We start from the raw sequence: 24,052 nt of genomic DNA, 5'->3' as shown, positions 1-24,052 counted from the left end.
AGAGTTTCATTTTGACAAAGAAGTGAGAGGTTTATCTCCAAGTGATCTGTCTTATTTGGCTTGTGTTTAGAGGTTTAACACAATGAGATAATCTCTGCAACAAGTGTGTAAGCAATTGCAAAAAATTTGTTTAGTATTTTTGCATTGAGGACAAATGAGGGTAAGATACTGGCTGGTACCTGTTGGTCTGTGATACTGTCATCAAAAACATACAAGAATAAAAGACATCCTTGGTAATCACCAAATACACTTTTATTTAACTTTATTAAAGAATCATTGTAATGATAGTAATTCCACACTATTATATTATTAAGTAAATCAGAAACACAACCTTCTCAGTTGCATATAAGCACACATCATTTGATTATTTATTACTTCACAGAAAAACAATATGCTTTCTTCAAACAGATTTTGGGCTAATGATTGGTATTTGAAACAATCTGTTTTATCCGCAAAGGTCAAATTAAAACAAGATTATATATTTACTTCCTATGTTTGTTGAAAATAAAACACCTCTTCCTGTTATTTCATTGGCCAGAGAAGCCCTAGGGCGGTCCTTATATAATCCATCCCATTCATTTCTTCCTTTCTGGCACACCGCTGAATCCTTTCCAGTCTCACAGCCTTCTCCAAGTCTCCTTTCTCCTTCAGCTTCTCAATGAGGAATTTCAGATGAACATAAGTAGACAGCGAGTTCCCACTCAAAGCAATCTCTTCTAGTTTAACAACACACTGGTAGGATTCCTCCACCAATCTGGCTTTGTCTCTCACAGCATCATCCAACTCTTTCTTCAGACAGGCCATCAAGTCGACTTTCTCTCCAGCAAGGCCCACGTGCACTTCATACTTCATTTTTAGATCGTCGTGTGTTTTGGTAATCTCCCTGTTCTTCTGAACAAACCTCCAGTTTTCTCTGACATGGTTGGAGACAGGACATTTCCCAGTACATGAGGTGCAGAAACCATTTTTCATGACCTCACACCAAGAAGGGCTTTTGGCAAGGGTGCATCCTGGGTAATGGCAGTTCTCCTCACATACTATGCAGCATACTGCCTTTTTGTTCCATTTGCCTTCTATGGTGACTCGCTCTTTGTAGCTCTCAGTGACTGTGATGACAAAGTTCTTATTTAGCTCAATCTTTTTCATATGTTTCTTCAGTTCATTACGAGTCTGCTTGAGCAAAGCCTGCTTCCCTTCAATCATCTTAATGCGTTCCTGTAGGTTGTTGACCAAAGCTTCTAGCTGAATACGATGTGTCAGAACATCTACAGTCATCTTCAACTTCTGAGGAGCTACTTTACTCAGGAACTCTAAAAACTCCTCCATGCCTTCTGTGGTAATATCCCAGGCTAAACTCATGGCCCTTTCCTGTTTCGTATTTGTTACAATCTCTGTCTGCCGGTTGTTGAACAGGAAATGAACTGGTTTGTTGTCCTTGTTTTTGGCACATTTGATGTTGGCGTTTTCAAGTGCCTGGAGGGCATTCTTAGCTGGTCCTCCATCTGAGTTTGAAATGAGAGCTACGATTTGATTCTTCATGTCTTTCCCAAATAAAGACAAAACTGCATCAAAGATGTACTTCTGCCTGTCACTCAGACGATTGGTACTTGCATTCACCACAAAACCCACTGCATCAATTTTATCAATTCCATTTGGAGATCTGAACAAATCATGCAGTCTTTCAGCAATTAACCTGTCTTCTTGAAACCCTCTGGTGTCTCCGTAACCTGGGGTGTCTATGATGGTCAGAGAGTAAGGGACTCTACAGCCCTCAAACCCAAAGATGTCATAAGCTATGACCTCAGAAGTTTGACTTTCAGTTTGACATTTGTTTCCCTCGTTGGTAATCTCAAACCAGATGTTGTCCTCTCGCTCCACACCCATGATGTAGTTGACCATGGCGTTTATCATAGTAGTTTTTCCTGATCCTGTCTCTCCAACCAATAATACAGTTCTGTTTACTTTGTAAGGGTCTTTCTCACCGATGGTCCATTTTCTTAGTTTTGATTCTTCTTCACCTTTATCATCCAGGCACTGTTTCTTGGGTACCAGCTGATACCGTTTAGGGGGCCCTGCATGGATCAGGTTGCTTTTCAAAGTCATATCAGCTAGTTTTGATGATGTTCCCCTATTCCTGTGAAACAAAATAATAATAATTTAAAAATAACCCTAACCCATCCCAATCATCCCCACCATTGGGGCCCATTCACATTCACCCATCCCAATCATCCCCACCTCTGCCACTACAATGGAACTGTCAATCATGGAGGGGGACTTTAACTAGACCCACTGCAGTTTTCCTACAGAGCCAAAAGGTCTGTGAACCAACATGGCTCTTCATTTCATCCTCCAGCATCTTGACTCCCCTGGAACCCACGCCAGAATCTTGTTTGTGCAAGCTATCCCAACTGGGAGTGCCCGAGTCCACATGCAGGTGGACTCACAGCCTTCTTGCCCAACAGGAAGCAGCACGTGAGGCTGAGGAAGCACCTGTCTGACCCCCTGACCATCAGTACCGGCACCCCTCAAGGCTCATCCTGTCCCCCCTACTCTTCTCCCTTTACACCAACAGCTGTACCTCCAGTCACCCCTCTGTCAAGCTCATGAAGTTTCTGGATGGCACCACCCTCATCTGACTTATTTCTGATGGAGACAAGTCCACCTACAGGTGGGAGATTGACCATCCTGTGTTCTGGTGCAGTCAGAACAACTTGGATCTCAACACCCTAAAGACGTGGAGGTGATAGTGGACTTCAGGAGAAGCCCAGCTGCCCTTCCCCCATCATCCTGGGTGGTTCCCCAGTCAACTCTATGGAGTCCTTTCACTTTCTGGGCACCATCATCGCCCAGGACCTCAAGTGGGAGCTGAACATCACCTCTCTTACAAAAGAAAGCACAACAGAGGATGTACTTCCTGTGGCAGCTGAAAAAGTTAAATGATGGTGAATTTCTACACTGCCATCATAGAGTCCATCCTGACCTCCTCCATCGGCATCTGTTACACTGCAGCCACTGCCAAGGACAAGGGCAGACTGCAACACATCATCTGCTTTGCAGAGAGGGTGATTGGCTGAAATCTGCCGTCTCTACAAGACCTACACACCTCCAGGATACGGAGAAGAGCGGCAATGATTGGGGCTGATCTTTCTCACCCTGGAAACGGACTATTCCGAACTCTCCCCTCTGGCAGAAGGCTGAGGTCTATCAGGACCAAAACCTCACGTCACAATAGCAGTTTCTTACCTACAGCAGTAGGACTCATGAACACGCCCCCAGGACCCACTCCCACATACACACACAACCCTCAACTGGACAAATCTATAACCCCTCCCCACATACACACAAACAACCCTCAACTGGACAAATCTATAACCCCTCCCCACATACACACAAACAACCCTCAACTGGACAAATCTATAACCCCTCCCCACATACACACACAACCCTCAACTGGACAAATCTATAACCCCTCCCCACATACACACACAACCCTCAACTGGACAAATCTATAACCCCTCCCACATACACACACAACCCTCAACTAGACAAATCTATTACCCCTCCTCACATATACGCACATAACTCAACTGGAAAAATGTATTACCCCTCCCCACATACACACACAACCCTCAACTGGAAATAATCTTGCACCTTACCTATACTTTTGTGTTATTATTGGTAATTTATTAATGCAGTCTACTATGTTTATGCTCAATCCACTGTTCCTATTTGTTTTTACTTCCCTTATTAATTTTGTATTATATTGATTGTTGCACCATTGGCCAGAACAAATTCCTGGTTTGTTGTGAAACTTACTTGGCAGTAAAACCCTTTCTGATTCTGATTCTGACTGCACATCTTTTGTAAGCTGGTCACTGAAAGTCTCAAGGGGTTTAAGATAGTATATGTACAACTGGGATATGCCATACAATAATATCTTACGCCACAATAGATTTCATTATATTTGTATGTGCAAAATATATATGTTAATTTAGCAAAACATTGGATATTTTGTGAATCTGCTAAAACGTTATATGGTACAAATTTGTTTTGAAACACAATGGGTGTCATTGTAATTTTCTTAGTTTCCATGTGGAGAATAAATTCTGCACAATACATTCAATACTGTGGTATGTTTGGTTTTCACTGGACAAAATACTCCACTTCTCCACTACAGTTAGAGTAACTCTGGCTATGTGTTGTGCATAACAACTGCATAACATGATTAGAAGGCAGGTTGCCAAGAGGAGAGAGATATACAGCTCCTAATTTTTTCAGGAGCTGTATCATCTTATTTCCTTTATATTCATAAATTGCATTGTGCCTGGCACAGATAAGACAGTATCCACTTAATGTGCATGACCCTCATTGTGCTGAACAATGCACAGCACTCTAAATGACTAGTAAACCTTCTCAGCATTACTGTCCTCTGGATTATGGATATTTGGGGTTCTATCATGATGGTAACTGCTGGGATGATTCTATGGATATCTGGGGTTCTATCATGATGGTAACTGCTGGGATGATTCTATGGATATCTGGGGTTCTATCATGATGGTAACTGCTGGGATGATTCTATGGATATCTGGGGTTCTATCATGATGGTAACTGCTGGGATGATTCTATGGATATCTGGGGTTCTATCATGATGGTAACTGCTGGGATGATTCTATGGATATCTGGGGTTCTATCATAATGGTAACTGCTGGGATTATTCTATGGATATTTGGGGTTCCATCATGATGGTTACTGTTGGGATGATTCTAATATTGAAATATCTGTATAGGAGTTATCCAATAAAACCTTACCTGAATGCCATGATGTTCTCTGGACTGCGCTACTCACAGAAGATGCTGGTGTCACGTATTTAGAATCTGTTAAGGAAAACAGGTCATCTTATTCAAATAAATCTGGAATACAACACATTTGAGTGAAACACAGAGACGTGACAAAATTAATATTTGACTAAATGAGAGATGCCAGGTAACAGTACATAGATTAGGTTTACGTATTTATTAAAATTTGAAAACATGACACAATCTCTAAATAATTGATAGCAAAACATGTTATTATAACATTGACGTCATAGATTCCAAGTTGAGTACCAAAAATGCTATGGAATACTCAAAGAGCTGTCCGCATCCAATGAACAGTTCTCATAGTTCTGGAAAACAAGTTAACCTGTTTTCCAGTTCTTGATTGGTTCAGATCTTATCTAGATGGCCGTAGTTGCTTTGTCACCATTGGTAATCATGAATCTGATAGGGTGGTTATGACATGCAGAGTTCCACAGGGGTCAGTTCTCGGACTGCTTCTGTTCAATCTCTATATGCTACCTCTGGGCCAAATTCTACAGAACAACAACATTAAGTACCACAGCAACAGATACTCAAATAAATATGGCAACAGCTCAATAGACTCTCTGTGTCACTGTATAGAGCACATAAATACCTGGATGGACCAAAATTGTCTACAATTAAACCAAGATAAAACCGAGATTGTGTTTTACAACAAAAAGAAAAGAACAGGTGTTAGTAAAGAGCTGTATTCTGGGGCTCTTAATACCAGGGATCAAATGTGTAATCTTGGTGTTTTGATAGACTCAGATCTCACATTTAACAGTCATATCAAAGCAGTCACCAAAACAGCATTCTATCATCTAAAAAATATAGCCAGAATCAAAGGTCTGGTGTCCCAAAAAGACCAAGAGAAGGTCATCCATGCTTTTAATGCAAAGGCCTCTTAACTGGACTCCCCAAAAAGACTGTAAAACAGCTGCAGCTCATTCAGAATGCTAGAATATTAACCAGGACCAAGAGAACAGAGCACATCACTCCGGTTCTTAAATCTTTGCATTGGCTTCCAGTCAGTTACAGAATAGATTTTAAAGTGGCTTTTAGTTTATAAATCTCTGAATGGTTTAGGGCCAGTATACATTTCTGATATGTTTGAAGAATATAAACCGAGCAGGGCTCTTAGATCCATGAACACAGGTCAGCTAGTAGAGCCCAGAGTCCAAACTAAACACAGAGAAGCTGCTTTTAACACTTATGCTGTGCACAACTGGAATAAACTACCAGAAGATCTTAGACGTGCCCCAAACCTATCAATTTTTACATTCAGGTTAAAAACACTTCTCTTCTCACGTGCCTATGACTGAGCACTTAAACTCATTTAAACATAACAGCACTGTTTAGTCTTACAGCTTTTATAGCTTCCTATGTTTTTATCACATTTTTTGTTTTATTCTATTTCTATTTTCTTATTCTATGTTTTCTTATTATGCTGTATTTTATATTTCTCTTCTTGATTTATTTTGTTATTAAATGTATATTTTGCTATCTTTTACTAATCATAATGGAGGTTCTGGTGCTAACAGAGGAATAACTTCTGTGTAAATGTAACAATCTGCTGATGAAGGATAATGCAGGTTCTTGTTCTGCTGTTTAGACATCGATGGAGGGTATTATCTCACAAAAGGACTGACGAGTTCCTCCAAGCGCTGGAGCGTGAGGATTGAGATACCAGGGTGTTGAAGTTCATGCAGTCCCCCTGGAGACAGCTGAGTTAGAGAATTATAACAATCTGACTGCTTTAATTGCATTGCATTTTGTATTTGTATTTTCACTGTAGAGCACATTGAATTGCTTCTATGTATGAATTGTGCTATATAAATAAACATGCTTGCTTGTTTGCTATAGATCCATTTCCTTCTGGTAAAGTGTTTGCTTGGCCACAAAAATTAGACATTGTTAAATGATTAGACAAAATGTTTCCTTTAGCACTATGGAGACTCAAAACACTGCAGATAAATATGATCTACTGACCACCTCAGAAATCTAAGACTTTTGCACGGTACTGAACTTATACTGCAGGCAAGAGTATGATAGTTTAAATTTTAATACATTAACTGTCTCCACTTACCTGTGCTTCAGGTAAAGTTGTTCCTTATTGTTGCAGTCACAGAAGAGATAGTAAGAAACGGAACAAGTGCTACTGGTTTTATTAAGTCTCAGTGGCAGGATGATGTTCATCCTCCTCCCCATCAGTCAGCTGATTTCAGAGAAAGACACTTCTTCAGCAGGTGTTCATACAGCACAAACAAAACACCCAGCCCGAGCATGTTAAAATGGCTACTAACTTGCACTAATCCCTTTCCATGACTTTGATTAGATTCAACTTTATTGTCCTTGAACAGTACAAGCACAGTACAACAAAATGCAGTTAGCAGCTAACCAGGAGTGCAAATAGAAGAGCGCAGACAATTTACAAGTCACATTTACAACCCTGAACACTTTTTTCACATTGTAAGCCCTCGTTCAAGTGTGAGAGAAATAAAATCACATTATCATAGTTAATAAAAATGTGCAAAATGAGTTATAATGCAGGTGTATCCATCTGGATGGTGTATTGCACACAACCCTGTTTTTCAAATTAAAAGCTCCAATTATAATGGTTCTACCTTAAGTCTGACACCTGATACCTTAAAGTAACCCAAATTCTAACTCTAATCCAAATTGATTTTGTTGGAAAGCCTTCAACACCGTTTAACCAACCCACATGCAGATGCTGAAGCAGATAACATTTCACTTTCTATTTATTGTGAAAAGATGTTATGACAGACAGGAATCCTGGAAAGTAGGGGAATGTTGATCTGCTAGCTGGACACGTTTGCTTATAGCGAGAGACCAGTTAATATATATTTGTCAACCGTTTTATTTATTTGAAAAAATGGTTTTGCAAATACACTCGGTAGAAAACCGGTTGTGGAGAGATCAAACAAAGATGTACCAGAGTGAAAAAGAAAGTTTGGAGAAGAAAGGTTCCAGATCCACAAGATACTACCTCAGACATGGGAAATATGGTGGTGTTCTGGTGTGGGCATGTATGAATGACCTCTGACCTGGGAAATATGGTGATGTTCTGGTGTGGGCATGTATGACTGACCTCTGACCTGGGAAATATGGTGATGTTCTGGTGTGGGCATGTATGACTGACCTCTGACCTGGGAAATATGGTGATGTTCTGGTGTGGGCATGTATGACTGACCTCTGACCTGGGAAATATGGTGGTGTTCTGGTGTGGGCATGTATGACTGACATCTGACCTGTGAAATATGGTGGTGTTCTGGTGTGGGCATGTAAGACTGACACTTGACCTGACTGGTTTGTCTTCACTGATGATGTTCTCTGATGATGAAGACGACAGAAGAATAACGAACTCTGAAGTATACAGAAACATCTTGTCAATACAAGCAAATGCCTCATGACTCATTGAACGGCGCTTCATCATTTTGTAAAACAATAGTGTCAAACATACAACAACAGCAGCCTGGTTTATCTGGCCTGGTTAAACTGGCCTGGTTAAACTGGTAAAGTTAATCGGCCGATCGTTTTTAACATTCTGTTGGTCTGCTGAATACGAGATTTACGGCAAAAAGACCTCAAAACAAACAGCTATAATGACCGTAGTACAATCCTGCCACAGCAACACAAGGGAAGATACACAGGGTCTGGTGTAAATGTCAATAAAAACTGGAAAATTTTAGCAGTTTGAACTTTTGACCAGTAGTGTACATATGTACAGTGTATCAAACATTATCCCACTGATGTAAAAGATGACCTTAGTCATGAAGACTTTGTAAATATCACGGTCCCTCCTCCGTGATTGAGTGTGTGTGTGTGGAGGTCCGTTCCCTTCTGTTTCTGGGTCTCTGTTTTGGTTGTCCTGGCACACCTGTTAGGGGGCGTGGTGTCAACTCCGGGGTGATGCCGGTGCCAGCTGTTTCCCCTCGGTCATCACACACCTGTTCCCTATTCCACCCTGTTCTGCGCTTCCTCACAGGATTACCTGGATTCTGCCTCCACGACCAGATCAGCTACCACGCCCTAACCTGCATTCATCTTCCTGTCTACCTGGACACCTGTAACCACCTGCATGACATCCTCCCTGCCAGCACTCTGTCCATACTCACCTCCTACGCCTTTCCCTTTGTCGATTAAATCACACTTCACGGTCACCACTTGTCCTTGCCTGCTTTTGGGTTCTGCCCAGGCCCTGACAGTATTTGCCACCATGGAGATGGAGAAGTATGCAATCAACCAATGTTTCTAAAGACAAAATGGAGTTGTCAAAATAACTTATTCATGAATTAATCACAAACAAGATTTAGTTCAACAGAGAAAAAACATTCTCCAAAGTGACTCGTCTGACTCTGATAGAGACAGTATTCTGGCCCTTATTGATACCATCAGAACAGGTATGGTGGCTGATCTTTAACAGCCTTGTTGTTGTGTAACACCAGAGTTGTTGTGTAACACCAGAGTTGTTGTGTAACACCAGTGTTGTTGTTCATTCTTTGGGAGGGAGGCTGCATGGTCAGGCCCCTTTGGAACCTGAGCAGACATTTTGACCAATCTATTTACCAGAAAGGTTCATACATTTTTTTATGAAAGGCAAAACAAACAAATATGTACATCATCGATACCTACTATTCTGGTAACTGGTAAACTCTTTGGACTGTAGATCTGTCAATGTTATGGGGTATCGAGGAACATTAGTGTCCAATTTGGACACATTGTGATTGTGCAGGTACAGTGAGGGAAAACATTATTTGATCCCTGCTGATTTTGTACGTTTGCCCTCTGATAAAGAAATTATAAGCCTATTTTAATGGTAGGTTTATTTGAACAGTGAGAGACAGAATAACAACAAAAAAATACAGATAAAAAACGCATGTCAAAAATGTTATGAATTGATTTGCATTTTAATGAGGGAATTAAGTATTCGACCCCTCAAAACATGACTTTGTACTTGGTGGCAAAACCCTTGTTGGCAATCACAGAGGTCAGACGTTTCTTGTAGTTGGTCACCAGGTTTGCACACATCTCAGGAGCGATTTTGTCCCACTCCTCTTTGCAGATCTTCTCCAAGTCATTAAGGTTTTGAGACTGACGTTTGGCAACTCAAACCTTCAGCTCCCTCCACAGATTTTCTATGGGAGCTCATTGACCTAAATCCAATCTCTTGTCGTAACACATAATGAATCAGACAGTACCGGAGCTTCTGACCAATTACGCCAGTTATGCAATGCATTAGTTCTGGGTCAACCAACATTACAGCAGTTGTCACATTCTGATGATGAGGGACCAACTAGCCTCATTCCATGTTTCCCAAAACACCTTTAAAAATGTTGCAACAGACTTCCTCATCTAAAAACATCTTTGACAGATTTATTGATTTAGATTAGATTAAATCAGAATGTTTTTAGGTAATGAATATGTCTCAGCAGATGTCCCCTAGATAATATGTTAGAATGGTGGTGTCAGGTCCTGGCTGGGGGCCTCTATGCTTCTCTATGTGTCTGGGGGCCACAGTCAGGACCTGACCACTTTAGTCTCATCCGCACCATTTGTACATTGTCAAAATATTTCTGAATTCTTCATTGAGCGTTTAGCGTTGTGGACAGGAAACTGGCTAGTGACTGTCTGTGATACTGTAACACTGCATCAGAAACATACAAGAATAATTAGATTAGATTAGATTCTGCTTGATTGTCAGTGAACAAGTACAGTACAGCGCAGTGCAGTTAGCATCTAACCAGAATGATAGAAGACAACCTTGGTGATCAGAAAATAAACTTAAATTCTACTTTGTGGAATTTATATCATTACAATGGTTCTTAAACATAATATTAAATGATTAGGGATATCAGCAATGCAACCTTCTCAGTTAAATGTGGACAACACATTGTGACACAGCAAGCTGATTAACTATAACTTTATTCAAATAGATTTTACAGTGATGATACATATTTTTAAACGATCAGGTTAATCAGTGAAAGTCAAATGATTACAAGGTTATTTATTTATTGTCTTGAAAATACTTAGAAAAGAAAATTCATTGGAAGACAGATGACTGTTTAGATATTAAGATGTCTTCCTGTTATTTCATTGGCCAGAGAAGCCCAAGGGCGGTCCTTATATAATCCATCCCATTCATTTGTTCCTTTCTAGCGCATCGCTGCATCCTTTCCAGTCTTATAGCCTTCTCCATGTCTTCTTTCTCCTTCAGCTTCTCAATCAGGAAGTCCAGGTAAACGTAAGTAGACAGTGAGTTACCTCTCAAGGCAATTTTTTCTAGTTCAATAACACACTGGTAAGATTCTTCCACCAATTTGGCTTTGTCTCTCACAGCATCATCCAACTCTTTCTTCAGACAGGCCATTAAGTCAGCTTTCTCTCCAGCAGCTCTCAGGTTATATTCATACTTCTTTTTTAGATCGTTGTGTGTCCTGGTAATCTCCTTATTCTTCTGAACAAATCTCCAGTTTTCTCTGACATGGTTGGAGACTGGACATTTCCCAGTACATGAGGTGCAGAAACCATTTTTCATGACTTCACACCAAGAAGGACTTTTGGCAATGGTGCATCCTGGGTAGTGACAGTTCTCTTCACAGGTTAGGCAGCAAACTGCCTTCTTCATCCACTGTCCTTGTATGGTGACTCGCTCTTTGTAGCTCTCAGTAACTGTGATTTCAAAGTCCTTATTTTCATCCATCTCTTTCTTATATTTCTTCAGTTCATTACGAGTCTGCTTGAGCAAAGCCTGCTTCCCTTCAATCATCTTAATGCGTTCCTGTAGGTTGTTGACCAAAGCTTCTAGCTGAATACGATGTGTCAGAACATCTACAGTCATCTTCAACTTCTGAGGAGCTACTTTACCCAGGAACTCTGAAAACTCCTCCAGGCCTTCTGTGGTAATTTCCCAGGCTATGCGCATGGCCCTTTCCTGTTTTTTATTTGTTACAATATCTGTCTGTCGGTTGTTGAACAGGAAATGAACTGGTTTGTTGTCCTTGTTTTTGGCACATTTGATGTTGGCGTTTTCAAGTGCCTGGAGGGCATTCTTAGCTGGTCCTCCATCTGAGTTTGAAATGAGAGCTACGATTTGATTCTTCATGTCTTTCCCAAATAAAGACAAAACTGCATCAAAGATGTACCTCTGCCTGTCACTCAGACGATTGGTACTTGCCTTCACCACAAAACCCACTGCATCAATTTGATCAATTCCATTTGGAGATCTGAACAAATCATGCAGTCTTTCAGCAATTAGTCTGTCTTCTTGAAACCCTCTGGTGTCTCCATAACCTGGGGTGTCTATGATGGTCAGAGAGTAAGGGACTCTACAGCCCTCAAACCCAAAGATGTCATAAGCTATGACCTCAGAAGTTTGACTTTCAGTTTGACATTTGTTTCCCTCGTTGGTAATCTCAAACCAGATGTTGTCCTCTCGCTCCACACCCATGATGTAGTTGACCATGGCGTTTATCATAGTCGTTTTTCCTGCTCCTGTCTCTCCAACCAATAATACAGTTCTGTTGACCTTGTTAGGGTCTTTCTCACCGATGGTCCATTTTCTTAGTTTTGATTCTTCTTCACCTTTATCATCCAGACATTGTTTCTTTGGTACCAACTGATACCGTTTTGGAGGTCCTGGATGGATTAGGGCGCTATTTGAAATGATGTCATCTAGTTTTGATGATGTTCCCTTATTCCTGTGAAACAAAATAAGATTTAATATGAAATGATAATTTAAAAAGAACCCTAACCCATCCCAATTATCCCCACCACTGGGGGCCCATTCACATTCACTCATCCCAATCATCCCCACCATTGGGGGCCCATTCACATTCACTCATCCCAATCAAACAAATTAAGATTTATTGCAAAAATAAGAATAAAAAAATACACCATTTTAGCCCTACGAGCATGTGGAAATGTTTAAAGTATAAAAAGTGATATATCAAGGGTCCTAAATACTATTTAGGAGTAGCAAGGAAACATTTCTGAGATACATGATCGGATTCTTGTGATCCACTGCAAAAAGTCAGAAACAGAACTCAAAAGCTTTTGACACAGAAATCTCACCCCTGTTTATTTAGTATTGGCTTGAAAAGCAAAAAACAATGAAGTAACTTTTCTCAGGATTACTGTCCTGTGGATTATGGATATTTGGGGTTCTATCATAATGGTAACTGCTGGGATTATTCTATGGATATTTGGGGTTCTATCGTGATGGTAACTGCTGGGATGATTCTATGGATATTTGGGGTTCTATCATGATGGTAACTGCTGGGATTATTCTATGGATATTTGGGGTTCTATTATGATGGTAACTGCTGGGATTATTCTATGGATATTTGGGGTTCTATTATGATGGTAACTGCTGGGATTATTCTATGGATATTTGGGGTTCTATTATGATGGTAACTGCTGGGATTATTCTATGGATATTTGGGGTTCTATCATGATGGTTACTGCTGGGATTATTCTATGGATATTTGGGCTTCTATCATGATGGTAACTGCTGGGATTATTCTATGGATATTTGGGCTTCTATCATGATGGTAACTGCTGGGATGATACTAAAATTGAAATATCTGTATAGGATTTATCATATAAAACAATTACCTGGATGCCATGATGGTCTCTGGACTGTGCTACTCACAGATGTGTCACGTATTTAGAATCTGTTAGGGAAAACAGGTTATCTTATTCAAGTAAATCTGCCACAAACATGCCACAATCTCTAAATAATACAAATGATTGATAGCTCAACCTTTTATTATAACATTGATGTCACAAAATGAATTTTAAAGTTGAAAACCTAAATGCTATGGAATACTGGGACAAACAAAAAGCTCTCCACATCCGATGAACAGATCTTATAGATCCATTTCCTTCAAGTAAAGTGCTCCCTTAAAAAATGTAGCCGTCTCTAAATGATTGGCCATAATGTTTCCTTTAGAACGACAGAGATCCAAAACACTCTGTAGATAATTAGCATCTACTTGGATAATCTGACCATGGATCGTTACAATACCGACCACCTCAGAGCTCTAAGGCTTTTGCATGGTACTGAAGTTTAGAAATACTTCAGGCAAGAGTATGATAGTTTGAATTTGAATACATTAATTGTCTCCACTTACCTGTGCTTCAGGTAAAGTTGTTCCTTATTGTTGCAGTCACAGAAGAGAGAGTAAGAAACGGAACAAGTGCTACTGGTTTTATTAAGTCCCAGTGGCAGGTTGATGTACATCCTCCTCCCCATCAGTCAGCTGATTTCAGAGAAAGACACTTCTTCAGCAGGTGTTCATACAGCACAAACAAAACACCCAGCCCCAGCATGTTAAAATGGCTACTAACTTGCACTAATCCCTTTCCATTAGAACCCTGAACACTTTTCACATTGTAAGCAGGTACCAGTGTGACAGAAATAATAGCACATTATCACAGTAAATAAAAATGTGCAGAAGGGGGTTCTAAAGCAGTCCTTTCATTGAACCATCTTGGTGGTTTAGTGCACATGATCACATTTTTAAAAACAGGTCAACATTTCTGTATCATAAATATTTAGGATACAGGATTTTTGATTTCCATGAGCTGTAAGCCATAATCATCAAGATTGAAATAAAAAGTGTTTCACTTTATATGTAATTACTTTTTGATTTGAATTACAGAACAAAAGTAACTTCTCCACGATATTCAAATGTTTTGAGATGCACCTGTACTCTTTTACTATCTTGTCAAAATAATTTGTTTAGGCTTAGACATTGCAGTCATTCTACAATCAATCAGATCAAGCTGACTGTATGGTTGTTCCAAAGCCTTCAACACTGTTAAGCAACCCGCTTGCAGATGCTGAAGCAGATGTGATAACATTTCACCTATTTTATTTATTCATTGTTAAAAATGTTATGACAGACAGAAATTCTGGAAAGGGGAATGTTGATCTACTAGCTGGACACATTTGCTTATAGCGAGAGACTATTTGATATATATTTTGTCAACCGTTTTATTCATTTTAACATTTATTTTTGAAGTGGTTTTGCAAATACACTCTTTTCCAAAGTGACTTCCAGTTAAAGTGGACACGGATTCTTTATTTCATTTCCATACGGGGCTCCTTTAGGAATCCAACCCACAACCTATTAATTATACCACAATGGCTACAATGCAAGGTGAAAACCAGCCTTAAATACACAATGGGCAGATTATTGTTTGCTAAACAGTAAGAGATTTTTGTTAGTCAGTTGTAAATACACAAACGAGGCTGCAGTTTTCTGTAGAAATGGGTTGTGGACAGAAGAAACAAAGATGTACCAGATTGAAAAAGAAAGTGTGGAGAAGAAAGGCTCCAGATCCACAACATACCACCTCTGACCTGTGAAATATGGTGGTGTTCTGGTGTGGGTCATGGATGACTGACCTTCGACCTGGGAAATGGATGGATGTGGATCTGGAGCCTTTCTTCACCACATTTTCTTTTTCACTCTGGTACATCTTTGTAACTGCCCAGAAAAATAAACGCAGACGTCAGTTAAAACAGATCTAACTGGACTGGTCACGTAGTTTTGCAATAATGTTTTGTGAAAGACAGCAAAGGTAACACATAGAAATGTTGAAAGGCGTAATGTTGAAAAAGCGTAATTCCTTATTGAGGCGGTTTCTTTTTTTTAAACCATTTTACATATGTTCTGAAATAATATTTTGTACTTACTTAAAATATCACATTATTTGTAGATGGAATGTTTTCATTTTTTTATTTGATATGGAGTTTTAGGACCCAACTTTCCCCTCAAAACATAATTTCCACAAAGGTTAAGTGGATGTTTGTTATAAAGTGCTTATCTTGAATTTAAAAGATAATGTCTGGCTGAGACACAGTAGAGAAAAAAGGTTTCTTAAACAAACACACATGGAAATATTGGAGGGGTGCCAGTTGCACATGTTTTAATTCTTGGAAAACTCTCCATTGTTTAGCCTCTATAAATGCCATCATTGTAGTTCCACAGAATGAACGAGTTATGTGTGACACCTGCCACCTTGGAATTCAGAAGCGTCTCTGTGCATGTCAACCAGAAACGGTTTGGGATGGTACTTTTCTGTTGTTTTTGTCCATCAGGTGCGACCCATTCTTGCGATCGTTTTAAAAACCCATAATGAACGAATACACTGTAGACTTAAATCCATTGAGCTACTGTGTATGAATATTACAAAAACCTATCTACACAAAACCCTGTAATGACAGAGCGAAAACAAGTTTTTAGAATGTTTTGTTGGAAATATAGGACTGAAATATCTCATACAGAGCCAAAGAAACAAGAAATGTGTTCATTCTGAAATACTTTTGGAGCTCACCGTACTTCCCACTACATTTACCAAAGTAGACTGCTCATAAAGGTGGTTAAAAACATAGCCAAGGATTTCTGTTAAAATCTAATTAAACGATATAGTATGTTCTAGGATAAAGATCATGCTGAACAGCATGTGTCTGGTTATCTCAAAACTAATCCTAATTTCAGTTTCATGTTCAGAATGAAAGCATCTATTGTCCTAACCGGCTTAACCATGCAGGGCTGTTTGTGAAGATCTGACAGCACGGTTCCACCACTGAAATGTTCTATTTAATCTCACAAGATGTGATGTGCCAAGTTAGGTGTGTTTCATATGTGCCAGCGGCTCCATTTTAATGACCCATCAATCAAGGCTGGTGGGTCTGGGTTGAATAGGCATTTATTCTATGCAAGAAACATTTGGAGCACAAAGCTGGATATGGCTGGAGGTGAATATACCCGGCCAATTTATTTCAATTAACTTGGCAAAGGGTTTAGGGCATGGCATATCTAATACATAAGAATTGTCTGGAATTTGGAGAGGAATGTTTATACAATACCCGGTCAATAAGGAAACATTAAATGGAATGAACAGGGTCAAGAGTCTGCATGAAATTCTTATAAATGCTACTTTGTGATTGGCTGTTTTTTATGCACAGGGCTGTTGTGGTAATTGGCAGCTTGATGAAATCTCACGTTCAACTCCGCCAAACAAAAACACTGCAGATGTCAGTTAAAAAGATCTTATTGGACTTGTCATGTAGTTCTTCTATTAACTGTCATAATGTTTTATGACAGACAGCAGAGGTAATGAAAAGGAATGTTGACAGGCTTCTGTCATCAGTTTTCTTTTTGACAACCATTGTACTTATGTTCAGAAACAATATTCGCAGTCTGATATATGAAGTTTAAGGACCCAGCCCCACCCCTAAAATGTATAGTAATGTAAAAAAAAGAGCTTACCTTGTTTTAAAGAGCTTACCTTGAATTTAATAGATATTAAGTTAATTATTAGTATTAAGAGATAATAATAATAATAATAATCTTTCATTTCCATTGCAACTATGAACACATTAGTTTAGCACAGGGAACAAATTTTACTTAGTCTTTTTCAAAAGCATCCCCTTTATTGAAATACCTGTTTAAGCACACTGAAGTCACATGACCAGGGTCTTAAGAAAACACACACACACACACACACACTCACACACACACACTCACACACACACACTCACACACACACACACACACTTAACAGCAGCTCAGCAGATCCGGTACATTGTCAACTAACATCTCTGTCTTGTACAGTGACTCCATGATTCATTGAACTCAGTGATTGTGTTAAAACCTAAAGACAACTGCACACATTTATTTAAAGAAAATTTAGAATAAAGCAAAAAAGGGCTTATATGTTTTCCCCAAAAACATGTAATCCACAGTTAGACTTTTGATAAAAATCTTTACAAAAAGATGCAGTGTTTACTGAACTTCAAAGTCTAAAGCTAAATGTTACCAATATATTGCTTCAGTAGTCAAGTTTCACTTCAAAACCAGGTAAACACTGAATATTTAATATCTCTGAAACTTCCAGTTTCCCTCTGACTAACTGCGTTCAGATGGACGACCTCCAGGCAAAGTGTCTAGCCTCTTGAAACACAACAGCCTTGTAAAGTAAATAGTGGCATCAGTACCTTCAGTAAGAAGAGATGACACACCGAATCTGTAGAAAAACCAACACAAAAAGCCACAAATGTGCCTCTGACATCGAAGTCACAGGAATAGAAGGTATACACACACACACACACACACACACACACACACGTGAAACCACAGATTCAGCAGGGTGTCAGCACTGGTGGTTCCACTAGGGAATGCTTTAATAGGGGAGTTAAAACAACGGCCAAGGGAACAGATCTAAACCTTGAGTGGGACTTCATGTGATCGACTCCGTCTATATTCACTGGAAGATGGAGGGAAAGAGGAGAAAACAGATAACAAGAGAAGATAGATACACTGCGTTCATACCGGGAAGAAGACGACTCAGTCAAGGAACCAAAGAAAAGTGCAAAGGAGGGGTAAAGAGGTGGGGTAAAGATGAGGGGTACAGAGGTGGGGTAAGAGGAGGGGTAAAGAGGTGGGGTAAAGAGGTGGGGTAAAGAGGTGGGGTAAAGAGGTGGGGTAAGAAGAGGGGTAAAGAGGTGGGGTAAGAAGAGGGGTAAAGAGGTGGGGTAAGAAGAGGTGGGGTAAAGAGGAGGGGTAAAGAGGTGGGGTAAAGAGGTGGGGTAAAGAGGTGGGGTAAGAGGAGGGGTAAAGAGGTGGGGTAAAGAGGTGGGGTAAGAAGAGGGGTAAAGAGGTGGGGTAAGAAGGGGGGTAAGAAGAGGGGTAAAGAGGTGGGGTAAGAAGGGGGGTAAAGAGGTGGGGTAAGAGGAGGGGTAAGAGGAGGGGTAAGAGGAGGGGTAAAGAGGTGGGGTGAAGAGGTGGGGTGAAGAGGTGGGGTGAAGAGGTGGGGTGAAGAGGTGGGGTAAAGAGGTGGGGTAAAGAGGAGGGGTAAAGCGGAGGGGTAAAAGCAAAAGAGGAAGTAACTAGTTGTTTCTAACAGTACCAACCCCACCGGCCCTCTGTGGTCGTCTGGTTCCCTATCCCCTACTGAGTACACTTCATCTATAGGGTGCCCATAGGGCTCTTGTCAACAGTTGTGCCGTACAAAGGGAACAGTTTGCCAATTGGGACCCAGCCAAGGGCTCCCCCCCTTCGGAGGTATCACAGCTCCGTCTTCTCCCCGAGGAGGTCCACCTCTCCCTGCACGTCTTCGTCCGACGTCATCCCATCCCCCTCCGAGGACAGGGGCACCGCGGCCTTCGCCTTCTTCTTCTTCTTCTTCACTTTCTCCTTCTTCTTCCTCTTCTTCATGGTCTTCTCTGCCTCCCGGCCCTCGCTCCCCCCGTCACCAGCGCCCACGTCTTTGCTCTTCGCCCCCTTCTTCCTCTTCCTCTCCTCCGCGACGGCAGCGGCGTCACCCTTCTTCTTAGTGTACACTTCACTAAGGCACGCTGGCAGGAGGAGAAGGAGGAGGAGAAGGAAAGGGAGAGAAAGTGGGGAGGACGACGGAGGCAGAGAAGACAGGGACGGGTTCATATTTGCATGTGTTTGACTTCACAGTAAATAGTTATATTTATTCTCTGTGTGCGCGCTCTCTAGGTCCGCGTTTCTGAAGAGGTTGGGTTTTTGTCTGTGTGTGTATGTATGTATTTATGTGTGTGTATTTCTCTCACAGTTGAAAAGAACCTATGATAAAAATGACAGACCTCTACATGCTTTGTAAGTGGGAAAACCTGCAAAATCGGCAGTGTATCAAATACTTGTTCTCCCCACTATATATGTGTGTGTGTATATATGTGTTTATGTGTGTGTGTGTGTTACCTGTGTCCTGGCCCTTCAGAACGTGTTTCTCACAGAGGTACGTGGTGAGGTCCTCCTCCTGGTTGCCTTTGTACCAGTCTTCAATCACCTCCTCGTACTGCTCAATCATCACGTCACACTGCAGGGAAACACACACAGAAGAAACCGTTTCACCTCCTCGTACTGCTCAACCATCACGTCACACTGGAGGGAAACACACGCAAAAACAAACTGTCTCCCGCCACCCATTGGCGGAATTATACAAGACCCTCTTTTAATAAACATATCGATTGACTGAAAACAACTGGTCGTCACCTGCTTCTTGAGGTCAGCTACCTCTGCTGAGGTCTCGTTCCACAGTTCATAGGGGATGTCCATCACAACCTTTACTCCCTTATGGACCAGACCATGGAGGGTGGAGAACGTCTCAGACATCCCCTGGGGGGAGACAGGGTCTGGAGTCACTAAATCTGTCCCAAACATCAACGTTTGGAGAGATATCTGGGTGTCTACACACACACACACACACACACACTGACCTTGGCAAAGCGGTTGCTGCCCTCCCTCTCTTTGTGAAGGTTGTACTCAGACAACCTCTGACAAACATTCTCTACCACCTCGATGAAGCGGATGTCTCTATGGGGAGGGAGGGACGGGGAGGGAGGGACGGGTGGGGGGGGGGGGGGGGGGGGGGGGGGGGGGGACAAGGAATATTTTGTTAATGTTATAGTGCAGGGGTTTGGTAATTTTTTTCCGGAGCTGTATATATACAGTTGTGCACATGGGTTTGCATACCCTGGCAGAAATTGTGAAATGTTGGCATTGATTTTGAAAAACAATTTGCATTGTTCTGCACGAAAGCTGCGCATGGGACGCTCTTGGACATTCCAGCATGACAATGACCCTAAGCACAAGGCCAAGTTGACCCTCCAGTGGTTACAGCAGGAAATATGAAGGTTCTGGAGTGGCCATCACAGACTCCTGACCTTAATATCATCAAGCCACTCTGGGGAGATCTCAAACGTGCGGTTCATGCAAGACGACCAAAGACTTTGCATGACCTGGAGGCATTTTGCCAAGACAAATGGACAGCTATACCACCTGCAAGAATCCGGGGCCTCATAGACAAATATTACAAAAGACTGCATGCTGTCATTGATGCTAAAGGGGGCAATACACAGTATTAAGAACTAAGAGTATGCAGACTTTTGAACAAGGGTCAGTTCATTTTTTTTCTTTGTTGAAATGGTTTGTTTTATGATTGTGCCATTCTGTTATAACCTACAGTTGAATGTGAATCACATAAGAAATAAAAGATGTGTTTTGCCTGCTCACTCATGTTTTCTTTACAAATGGTAAATATATTACCAACTCTCCAAGGTTTTGCAAACTGTGCTCAAGCGTTTGCATAAATGTTGAAGTTATGTAGCCTTTCATGTTCTTACCATTCAGCCACAGTCCTGACAACCTCCCATCACACAGTGACAGAACTAACTATTTATAAAGGCTAGGTCACCTCCCACAGGATGTGACCCAGGCCAAGTTCCTGTCCCATGCTACCATAACAGCTCTGCTATCTCCACTGTGACGACACAGACAGAAAATAGACACTGCTCAACTGTCAAGGACAGCAAAAGACTTGAGAATATTTAACACAGACACTGGGTTGAGTGGAGAACTGAGACCCGATCTAGCATCAGGTTTACCTCACGGACCCCTCTTTGTCATTATGTGGAGGAGACACAAAACTGACCATACCATGCAGTAGCAGCTTCTTCCTTCATCACAGATTATAACTTACATAATAATCTCTTCTGAATCCTGACATCACTACATAGAGTAATAATAGAGCCAAAGGCATTAGATTAAAAACAGTAGTTATTGAAAAATCCCAGAGAAATGCGTGTTAGTGGATTGACGTCACTTACGACTTCACATATTTGATCGGCGGAGCGCCCTTGTTGTCGTCAAGGAAACGGTAATTCCTCTCGATGACTTCCTTGGTTTTGCCAGTCTCGTCAAAGGCAGATTTCATCTCGATACTTACAAATTTACACACTGGGAGAAGAGAGGAAAATCATGATAACAGACAAGGTTGTGTTGCATTTTGGGGCTGGGGGTCAGTGACAGGGTGTCCTGGGAATTCACTGTTGATTTATTTAAAAAAAAATGGATATGCCTCTAGTGATATGCCTCTAGTGGATATGCCTCTAGTGATAGATATGATTAAGCAGGTGTCTGAAAGTGAGGAACTTGTAACTCGCGTGCGCGAGCTCCGTTACCAAGACAACAATAGCACCTTTATCTAGGGTTTCACTTCTGCATCTTGGAGGCACACGTACAATTGGACAAGTGCAGTAGTATAACGGAAAACTATTTAAAGGCTCTACATTACTGTCAAGTCTAGCACAATACACAATGCATCTCAATCTAGGTAAAACCACGAACATTTGTTAAATATAAGTCCTATAGATTAAAAACACGTTTAAAACGGCGCGAATGAATAGCATCGTTTGTGTTCATGCACGCCCTACCTTCACATTTATTCGGGAGATGGACCCATTCATCGTCTCCCTCTTTTTTGTCTGCTCCCTCGACCCAAGCGCTAATTAAAATCACTGTCACGCAAGTAAACCAGATCATCCTGCCTAAATGTTGTTGTATAGTCAAATACCGTTAGATCTGCATCCTTACATCTCGCTCTCAACCTACTGTTGATTTACAGTACGTTTCCTGAGTAGTTTCACTTCCGCTTTTGGTGGCGCAACAAGCCATAGCTGGGCAGCTCTAGACCAATTATTGGTCGAGAAGTGGCAGAGTAAGGCAAACTGACCAATCAGGAAAGGGGCAAGAGAGCGCTTGTAATGCACGTCAGCTCGCGTATGTAAGAGACCTAGGATATTCTTCTTGTTCAGTGCGGTTCAGCGTGCCAGACATAAATGGTGGTGAATCGCAGAGAACTCGACAGAGGGCGACATTTTCCAATTTTCACACAGACAAATTGGTTTCACAGCCAAATAATTAAAAACGTAATTGATCGTTGAATTCAACTGCCACTTGCATTGCTGCCCCTCTCCAACCGTTCAGGATCAGCAAATACATTAGTCTAAAAATAATTATCTGAAGGTTAAAGACAAGCTATGAAGCATTTAGTCATTTTGTTGAAGTGTACAGTTTCTTACAGTTTTTCTCGATTGCTTACAAGCATCGATCAATACTGAAACCACCATAACAAAACTCTTCACACAATGTGCATTACCAACATGCATCGTTGTAAAACAGTTAATCTCACCCCTAAAACTCACTAAAACCACAAAACACTTCATACATGTCTCAAAATAAGCTTGTTCAGCCAAAACACTGGCAACAAAAATAAGAAAAACACCTCAGTTTATTGACTGTGCTAATGAAATGCAGCAATTTGAAGGAATATCCTTTATTTTTTCTATATCTTTTCAAACAAAAAACAAATTCCCAAAATTCCAGTGCTGCAATAATAACAAACAAACATCAACATGTACAGTATAATCACTAGCCTCTCTGTATTGTAGGGGCCAATGAGTGGTTTGTGTAACAGAAAATCATCATTAGACAGTGCTGCACACATTGTGATGTTAGCTCCTCTCTGGCCTGGGACATCCATGGTGGCTCTCTGTCCAATCACATTTCTTCCCCTGCGATGTGTTTTTACCAGGTTGAATCCAGCTTCATCCACAAAGATGAATTTATGTGTTTGATTGGCTTCCATCTCCATTACTCTCTAAAAAAAACAGTAAATCCACAGTTTTACAGTACTTGACATTATGCGTAGATATGTATATACCCTGTTTGGTTATTGAACAGACATCTTACCTGGATATATTGATACCTGAGTTATTTCACACATTCGCTTTTTCTTTTAAAGGTACAGTGTACAACACTTTTTCTCTTAAAGGTACAGTGTACAACACTTTTTCTCTTAAAGGTACAGTGTACAACACTTTTTCTCATAAAGGTACAGTGTACAACACCTTTTCTCTTAAAGGTACAGTGTACAACACTTTTAGTTATTACTGCAGTCAACTGTGTTTGGATTGACTAAATATTCTTACATTATTAACATTTTCTAACAAATATTACATATTTCAATCTGGTTACTGCAGTTGCTATAATTCTGTTTTGAATGTGTTTTTAACAGTTTTGAGAACAGTGTGTAACCATTTGAGAAATCATGTGCTGTGAATATATTGTTTTGTAGGTGGTTGAGTTTGAATGAGAGAAGAGTTCATGGATTTTGGGGAATGTGTTCATTGAATGCATTTTGTGTGAAGGCATTAAGAAATGATTCACCGTCTGGTTCTCATACACTTCTGTTTTGCTGACTGTGTGAAGAGCTTTGTGAATGGAACGTCTGTATTGCTGGATGCTTGTAAGGAATCGGGAAAAACTGTAATAGGTGGGCAATGTCATTCTCTGTGTTTGACAGAATTACTGTCA

The 24,052-nt window shown here is 40.7% G+C and overlaps 3 protein-coding genes across 4 annotated transcripts; all 3 read right to left on the bottom strand.

Annotated features, from left to right (window-relative positions):
* Nucleotides 1-7,022, bottom strand: LOC109615025. 2 transcript variants are annotated; one of them, XM_029117302.2, is made up of 3 exons: nt 6,925-7,022; nt 4,809-4,874; nt 1-2,134 (listed from the first exon to the last, which is right to left on the bottom strand). In XM_029117302.2, exons 2-3 carry the CDS (start codon nt 4,817-4,819, stop codon nt 523-525), a joined length of 1,623 nt encoding a protein of 540 aa, XP_028973135.2. In that variant the 5' UTR covers nt 4,820-4,874; nt 6,925-7,022; the 3' UTR covers nt 1-522. The 2 variants fall into 2 exon arrangements, with proteins under 2 accessions (XP_028973135.2, XP_028973136.2); XM_029117303.2 differs by lacking the exon at nt 6,925-7,022 and adding an exon at nt 6,476-6,889.
* A 3,743-nt stretch (nt 7,023-10,765) lies between these two features.
* On the bottom strand, nt 10,766-14,070 carry LOC114830231. Its single transcript, XM_029117308.2, has 3 exons — nt 13,991-14,070; nt 13,473-13,531; nt 10,766-12,556 (listed from the first exon to the last, which is right to left on the bottom strand). Exons 2-3 carry the CDS (start codon nt 13,481-13,483, stop codon nt 10,945-10,947), a joined length of 1,623 nt encoding a protein of 540 aa, XP_028973141.2. The 5' UTR covers nt 13,484-13,531; nt 13,991-14,070; the 3' UTR covers nt 10,766-10,944.
* Nucleotides 14,071-18,662: 4,592 nt separating this feature from the next.
* cnpy3 (canopy FGF signaling regulator 3) lies at nt 18,663-22,343 on the bottom strand. The gene is made up of 6 exons (XM_010868622.5): nt 22,111-22,343; nt 21,505-21,634; nt 20,116-20,212; nt 19,892-20,014; nt 19,598-19,715; nt 18,663-19,227 (listed from the first exon to the last, which is right to left on the bottom strand). The coding sequence occupies exons 1-6, from the start codon at nt 22,217-22,219 to the stop codon at nt 18,938-18,940; spliced, it is 867 nt and encodes a 288-aa protein (XP_010866924.1). The 5' UTR covers nt 22,220-22,343; the 3' UTR covers nt 18,663-18,937.
* Nucleotides 22,344-24,052: the final 1,709 nt, after the last annotated feature.

This window comes from Esox lucius, chromosome 24 (genome assembly GCF_011004845.1).
Source record: "Esox lucius isolate fEsoLuc1 chromosome 24, fEsoLuc1.pri, whole genome shotgun sequence".
In the NCBI taxonomy this organism is placed as follows: Eukaryota; Metazoa; Chordata; class Actinopteri; order Esociformes; family Esocidae; genus Esox; species Esox lucius.
Note: the sequence above shows the minus strand (reverse complement) of the source record. Positions and strands in the feature narration are given on the sequence as shown.